This window comes from Buceros rhinoceros, unplaced genomic scaffold (genome assembly GCF_000710305.1).
Source record: "Buceros rhinoceros silvestris isolate BGI_N320 unplaced genomic scaffold, ASM71030v1 scaffold17291, whole genome shotgun sequence".
Lineage (NCBI taxonomy): Eukaryota > Metazoa > Chordata > Aves > Bucerotiformes > Bucerotidae > Buceros > Buceros rhinoceros.
The window spans coordinates 6,622-14,112 of NW_010396120.1; the positions used below are offsets into that span (position 1 = coordinate 6,622).

General features: G+C 43.4%; 1 protein-coding gene across 1 annotated transcript in view; it reads left to right on the forward strand.

Moving 5' to 3' along the window:
* The window catches only part of CSRP2BP (CSRP2 binding protein), a 17,903-nt gene that overhangs the window by 2,326 nt on the left and 8,086 nt on the right, over window positions 1-7,491 (forward strand). The window contains exons 2-6 of the mRNA XM_010145812.1: window positions 454-572; window positions 2,326-2,447; window positions 5,000-5,181; window positions 5,710-6,129; window positions 7,082-7,491. Coding sequence (XP_010144114.1) covers window positions 454-572; window positions 2,326-2,447; window positions 5,000-5,181; window positions 5,710-6,129; window positions 7,082-7,491 — 1,253 coding nt within the window. The remainder of the gene's footprint in view (window positions 1-453; window positions 573-2,325; window positions 2,448-4,999; window positions 5,182-5,709; window positions 6,130-7,081) is intronic.

Consider the following 7,491-nt stretch of genomic DNA (forward strand, 5'->3'; position numbering starts at 1 on the left):
GGAAAGGTGACGTAGAAGAGAATGCTTGTGTGTTCTGATAGACTCCTCAGTAACATACCTTTTTTTTAACAGGTCAGCTTTTTTTTTTTAAGTGAGGAGGAAGACATTTATTGAAGTACATAGGTTATGCTGGGGAAGCAAGATGGAATGAGAAATGCAGTATAAACAAGGAAGTCCTTGGCTTTGTACCTGCATTCAGATGTTAAGTAGAACGCCCCTTTTTTATGCCCGTGCTTTTCAGTTGGTTGCTGCTGGCTGCTGCAACTGTAAAATGCATCTGTGCTTTCCATCACACCAAGTTCTGATGCTTCCTGGGAGCTCTCTGGGTCTCTGTACTCTGGGAAAAAGACAAAAAGTTCTTTTCTGCCTGATGATGTAGGAAATCCAAATTTCCTTTGCAGTAGTTTTTCCTATAAAAGGACCAAGAAATTGATTTTTACCTATTTCTTTTAGGTCAACTGAGAGAACAGCTCAGCTACCTCAAAGGAGATAACTTTTTCAGATTTACTTGCTCTGATTGCTCAGAGGATGGGAAGGAGCAATTTGAACGGTTGAGATTAACATGGCAACAAGTAAGTAAAACATTTGTGCCAGCAGAACAACCACGTGATTTTCTAAAATTGTTGTTTGTGGTGTATGTGCTACCTAGAAAAGAAGGATCAGGTATAGGTAACAAAAAAACATATGCATGAAATTCAGGAATTAATTAGCTAAGGATTGCCTGGGTATTAGAACTTGGGCATTTGGCAGGTAAATTGAAAGATAATCATACAGACCACGTTTCTTTTTTTTTTTCGTTCCTTCTCCTTATGTTTCTCATGAATTCATGGCTTCAGGCTCGTTTGGAAAAGCAAATTGGATGCAATTTGGCTGCTAGGGATGAACGGGTTTTTGTGTGTATGAGCAAAATTAAAACTAGCGAGGTGGCAACATACGAATAGAAAGTTTGCCAGCTCGTTGAATGCAAAACTCCAACCTGGCTGCTTATTCACCAGTAACAGTCCTTGCTGGAATTCGCTTTCAGTCACTTACACACCTGAGCAATCAAAATAATTTGCATTATACAGCAACCACCATATCGGCAGACTGATGTACATCGTCTTGCTCTAAGCAGGGCGCTGGAGGGGTGTGCAGGCAGTAGCTGTTGCTCAGCATTGTTTCCTCCACATGCTGAGCATCAGGCAGTATGTGCAAGACATCTATTCGCCTCCTTTGGGACTGTAATGGTGTGTTGTCTCATGAGAGATAATTTAACATCTGTCCTAACTCCTACAGTGAGTTCTCGTGCCCAGTGCAGGGGAGGTTGGCATAGCAGTCTGTGGCTGGCAGACCAGCAGAGTCCCACCCGACTTGAAAAAACACAGAATCTTAGATAAATAGTTACCAAACCAAAAGGGGCTGTGTGGCAGAAATAGAGTATGGGGGACATTAAATTGTCTGTATTTCCTCATTTTGGCATCTTCAGCAATCTATTCCCTAAAACTCTAGCCCACTGCGAGAAGACCCATCTAGCTAACAAAAACACATTTCAAACTTCTCTGGTGGTGAAAAATAGGTCCCTATTGGAAGTAGAATCCAAGGGATAGCCAAGCGGTATCCAAGCAATTGTTGAAAGATGGTCGCAGCTCAGCTGATTGTAGTTGTACTCAAACCAGTTGGGTAAATGTAATTAACAGTTGGTCACCTGGGATTTACTTACAAGGAGCTGTGATATTTTTCAAACTTGCCCTTCAGGTTAGGTATGTAATAGGTCAGACTGAACTTGGTTGTGAAGGCTGTGAGTGAACCGTAAATGGATTGTGTTGAACAAACATTACCTGGAGACAAACTTAATTCTCGAATACCCAGAACAATTAGTAGATATGTCATTTTACAGGCAGTTTACAGTCTGTTCAGTCTGAAATGTAACAGAAAGTATCTAGAAAGACCATTGTCGCTATGTTTCTGATGGATTAGATAATGAAATTACTTGTGACCATTTTTTTAAGAAACTTTCTCCCTACCTCCACACTACATTCAGACTTCAGTTGTGATATAATTAATTTATACAACTGCTGCAAAAGGTGGTATCTCAGCATAATCCTGCATAATTAGGCAGCTTGTTATTCCCCTGGGATGGAGAAATCTCTGGGAGAATGTGCATCTAACAATAGAAAGACAAGAATGGGAAGCAGGAAGAAGATGGATTGCAGAAGTTGCCTCTGAGATGTTGCAAAATAAGGTATTTATGAGGGAGCAAAGTTTGTGTGTGTGTGGTAGCTGTGGGAGGCAGTTCAGCAGATGAAGCAGAAAAGATTCACTTGTATCCAACGCTTTCTGTTGCAGGTTGTTATGCTGGCAATGTACAATTTGTCTCTGGAAGGAACGGGCCGTCAGGGTTACTTCAGATGGAAAGAAGATATTTGTGCTTTTATTGAGAAACACTGGACTTTCTTATTAGGGAACAGGTAAAGACATGATGTCGTGATGTTTCCCTGAAGGTCTGGTTGGTGAGCCAGAGAAATCAAAACCCGTTATACAGATGGATAAGAAACCTGGTTGATTAGGCGGTGTCTCTGTTGAGCCTTACTCATGAGAAAATTGGAGGATTTTCTATTGAGAACCGGAACGTAGACATGAGAGTACTCTTGAAAGAATAAGCATTTCTTAGTGGGGAAAAACAACCCCAAGAATGTCACACAAAAGCCATGTAAATACACATCTTTTTGATTAATTCTTACTGTGCTTTAGGTAGTGTGTGAACGTGTAAAGCCTCCGAGTCTCTCTAAATAGTCATAATAGATGAGCTGGTCCTGATGTCACTGGGCTTTGAAGGGGAAAAAAAAAAAGTCCAGCAAAGTACCATGTTATTTGGCTATAAGACTTGCATGGACCAAGTTCTTCAGAAAGGAAAATCTGGTCTCGTATTTTAGATTGTTTTGGATCTTAATAAAATAGGTTTTACATAGCAGATGTTACAAAACATTGGAATGTTTTTTTACAGCGTGTAAAGAAAGAAGCTGTCAGAGTAAGAAGCCTTCTTGTAACGGGCAGCCTTCGCAGCACAATTTGTTGTGGGCTCTTTAGGTGAATGGCACTTTTTTCCTGAGCGTGCTGAAGCTTCAAACCGAAGTTTCACTATTAGTGCATGTGCCACAGAGGCAGGAAAGGAACTGAGCAACCCTTTGAAGTTCTAGATTTGATTGACTTCACAGCTTCTTTTCTTCCCCAGGGGTTTCTCTGTAGTAAGATGTGGCCTTTCTCCCTCACCAGATTTGCTCTCTGGCTTTGCTTTCATTGCTTGTCTGTTTCTCCTTGCTCCTTTCTCAGAAATGTTAGTATTTGTCCCCTCTGGAAACCATGGAGATCCTCACAGGAAGGCCCATTGTCCCTTGCTCAGAGAGCCATCACCTCCCAGGGTTTGCTGTTGCCTTTTGAGACCTGCCCTGGGAACTGGGCACTCCTTGCTCTGATTAAAATTCAGATTAAGTGATTGCTGGCTTCTGATGTGGTCTTCCCACTTTCCTGGACAAGCCACTGATGGAGCAGGAACAGCTGAGACGTGTGTGGCGGTTTAAGGTGTGCAGTGCTTTCCTTTCTTGGCATGTTAAAGTACAGCTTCTCCAGACTTGTAAGGCTCCAGAGTCTTATCTGGGACACCAGAGTTTAACTGCGCACGTCTGAGGGTCAGTACCCCAAGATGTGTAATTGCAACACTTGGACAGCAGCGAATACCTACTCAGCCAAGACTAGCCCAAGTACTGAAGCTTTTGCTACTGGAGGTGTGAGAAGGCAAGAAGGAATCTTGAGATTCAGCGCAAGCACAGGTTTAGACTCTGTACCGTGAACCTCATTCTCCAGTAGCCAAGGGATTACCTCAGTTATTTGCTACAGGGGCAATTTTAAAATATTTCTCCTCACTTCTTCCCTAAATGATGTCTTAGCCCTGTGACTAGTTCTCAAAGGATCAAAAAGTGCTCAGATGTTCAGCAGAGTATGCTGTTCTGCAGAGTAAAAGGCTTAAATGCAGCTCCCTGCCTCCAAGTGACCAAAAAGGTGCTTTGAAAGTAGTTCAGTGAGTGTGGCTGACAGGTATGTTGACTATTAGGGATTCTCTTCCCCATGCTGCAGGAGAGGTTTTATGGCAGAAAGCCCCAAGCAGAGATAAAGCTCCAGTATACATCGCATGCATGTGTCTGTGGGGCAAGCATACACATTCTGTTACTTTGCTGCTTCCTGCAGCTCTGTTGACCTTGGTGGTTTCTCAGACCTGTGACTCTGCTTCTCTGCAATACCTGTCAGGGCTGCAGCTGTGGAGGGCGGAGTGGTCAGATCCCGACTCCCTTTGTGAATTCAGCCTTAGGGAACCTGTCCTACAGCTCTGGGAGCATGCTTTGCTAAGTAACATCTCAAAGTAGTCAAGGCAGGCTTTTAAATTAAGTTTGTCTTTCCTTCTGTGTGAAGCAATTCCTTTATCACTACCTTTCTTTTGCATTTCCCATCCTGTACACCCAGAGTCCTGTTTGCTGTCTGCTGTAATGGAATAAGGGTCTGCAAAGTCAGGTCAACACAGCTGTCACTAGGATCATTGTGTTCCCGTTCTTGTATCGTCAAATTGTTAAGGAAGGTAGCAACGTCAGCACTGGAATGCTGGAGGTTCCAATGGCAGGGTAGACCTCTTCTCTGTAGTCTCAGCATAAAGCGCCTCATTGACAAAAGAAAAATTGCATCTCGCCATGCTGCATTTGCCCCGCATTTATGGAGCATGTGTACACAGTGCTTTGTGCCTCAGAGCCCACCAGTACGTTGTGGCGTGCCCTTCAGAGTGGTTCTCTGAGAAGAAATTATTATCTTTTGTCTATTTGAGGATGGGAGTGTAGGGAGTACATCATTCCCCTGCATGAATGCAAGTGGCAGAAACACTCTGCCCTTTCCATCTTGGCAGAGAGAGAAGGCTTCAGGATGACAGTACAGCTGGTAAGTGGAGATCTAATACTTGTTTTCCCCTCTTCCACTATAGGAAAAAGACCTCAACATGGTGGAGCACAGTTGCTGGCTGTCTTTCTGTGGGGAGCCCATTGTTTTTCCGTTCAGGGGCACAAGAATTTGGAGAACCAGGATGGTGGAAGCTGGTTCATAATAAACCCCCAACGATGAAACCTGAAGGAGAGAAGCTGTCTGCATCTGCACTAAAGGCAAAAGGTAACTCTTTCCGCAATGGCATGTAGGTTCCTAGCTGGGCCAGAGCTGACAGAGCTGGAAGGCACAGAAAAGTTTACTTAAAGCTGTGTGTTTGTGCGCATGGACAGTTTCTTAGTTTTGCTTGCTGTAATGGTTGACTTAAGAGGACTATGGTGCATATGCTGTAGCGTGAGAAGCCTGTTATATTTTATTACCTTTTTGCCTACTGACTGAAAGGCTTTTGAGATTTGTGCAGGTTTTGGGTTTTTTTCAGCTGAAATCTATAATTTCTCTGCTCCTCTTTACCCCTAGGAGGTTTTTTTTTATCTTTTTCACTAGATGCAAACACCCTTTTGTGGAGAAGAGCAAGACTGGGACTTTGAGGCTTTAGTGGTGCATTGGCTTTATGCTACATGTCCCAGAGTGAATTTCTTGTATATATTGAAAATACATCTAAGATTTGTAGTCAGTGTGGGTTTTTTTGTGACCATATAATATGTATCCCGTAATAGTAGGAGCTTAGTGTCCATAAGCAAACTACTTCTTTAGCAGCTTCAAAGCCACCTCTGGATCCCATCATTACTGTGGAAGGACTCAGGAAACGGGTAAGCCGCAATCCAGTTGAATCAGCCATGGAGCTGAAGGAGAAGAGATCTCGCACTCAGGAAGCCAAAGACATTAGGAGAGCCCAGAAGGAAGCAGCTGGCTTCCTGGACCGGAGTACTTCTTCCACTCCTGTAAAATTCAGCAGTCGAGGCCGTCGTCCTGACATCGTACTTGAGAAAGGAGAGGTGATTGACTTCTCCTCCTTGAGCTCTTCAGATCGCACCCCTCTGACAAGCCCTTCTCCTTCCCCATCTCTGGACTTTTCTGCTCCCGGCACTCCAGCCTCACATTCAGCTACTCCCAGCCTTCTCTCAGAAGCAGATCTCATCCCAGATGTCATGCCACCACAGGCTCTGTTTCACGGTATGAGATGCCATGTGTTTTTCTTTAATAATAAGCCATACATAGTTGTCAAGGGAAATGTTAAAAAAAAAAATAGAAACTTCGATGAGCTGCAGGATCTTTTCCAGACAAAATGGAAAGTAATTGGTAAAATTCTGTTTGTCTTAGTTTCATGTAAGTCTTGCTTGGTTTTCCATAGTTGTATTGCCATCTTCTAAGGCTGGAAGTTACCACCATTATTGTCAGCTAAGGGATCCTGAATAAACAGTGGGAAGAAGATCGCCTAGCAACTGCTGCACCACTCAGCATATGCATTTTACCCCAGTGTAGATTATGCTGGTAGATAGCAACTCTAATTTTGCCTCAGCTCTTCCTTAAATGGGAGAAGTTTAATTCTCAAGGTAACATTCCACTAGCTCCACAAGTTCAAATGTGCCAATTAACAAGTGTTGCATATCAGATCGAAAAGCAGTGATGAGGGCTGAATGCATTTAGTTCCTTACGGAGCCAGTCGTCAATCTAATTGGGGAAGTCAAAAGTAAAGCACTCATCATTGGAAGGAAGGATAGTTAGGTTCTGCAGAGGGACAAATCCTATGGATCTGTGACTACTAACTATTTCCTCAGTTCAAACAGAACTTCTCCTGGGTTTGCTAGCTGAAAATACAGCTTACCAGCTTGACCATTTGATCCCAAGTCTTAAGGAATTTTCAATAATTTAACACTTGTGAAAGAGCATGAGCTTGCAGCTCAGGAGTGCCACATTTTCAGATGCCAAACTGCAAGATTTAGCAGGATCAATTTTGTATCCTGAAATTGTCCCAAACCAGGAGGTCCAGAAACATGTAGAAAATGGATTGTGTTGGGTAAACCTGCATTATTTCTCTGTAGCAGAAAGTTCTTGTGACAACCGTTTTTGAAATGGGGCTTTGATGTTTACATTTTTTCCTGGATTATTTTGATCTGTTGAACAGATGATGAGGAGATGGAAGGAGATGGAGTCATAGACCCAGGAATAGAGTATGTGCCCCCTCCCAGTGGGACAGCTGGTACTGGCAGTGTGATAGCAAGTAGAAAAAAAGTGAAGACAGCTGAGCAGATCAAGCAAGAGGTGGAGAGCGAAGAAGAGAAAACAGAAAAGATAGAAGGTGACAGTGAAGATCCTGAAGAATCAACTGCATCACTGCAGGTGAGGGGGCGAGACAAAAGGAAGTCACAGCTGGAGAAGGATGCTAAACCCAGAGCTCACAAGCATACCTCTGTTAGCATCTATGAGGAAAAGCTGCTGCTGAAGAGACTGGAAGCTTGTCCCAATGCTATGAGCATGACCCCAGAGGCCCGGAGACTGAGGCGCAAGCTGATAGTCAGACAGGCCAAGAGGGAA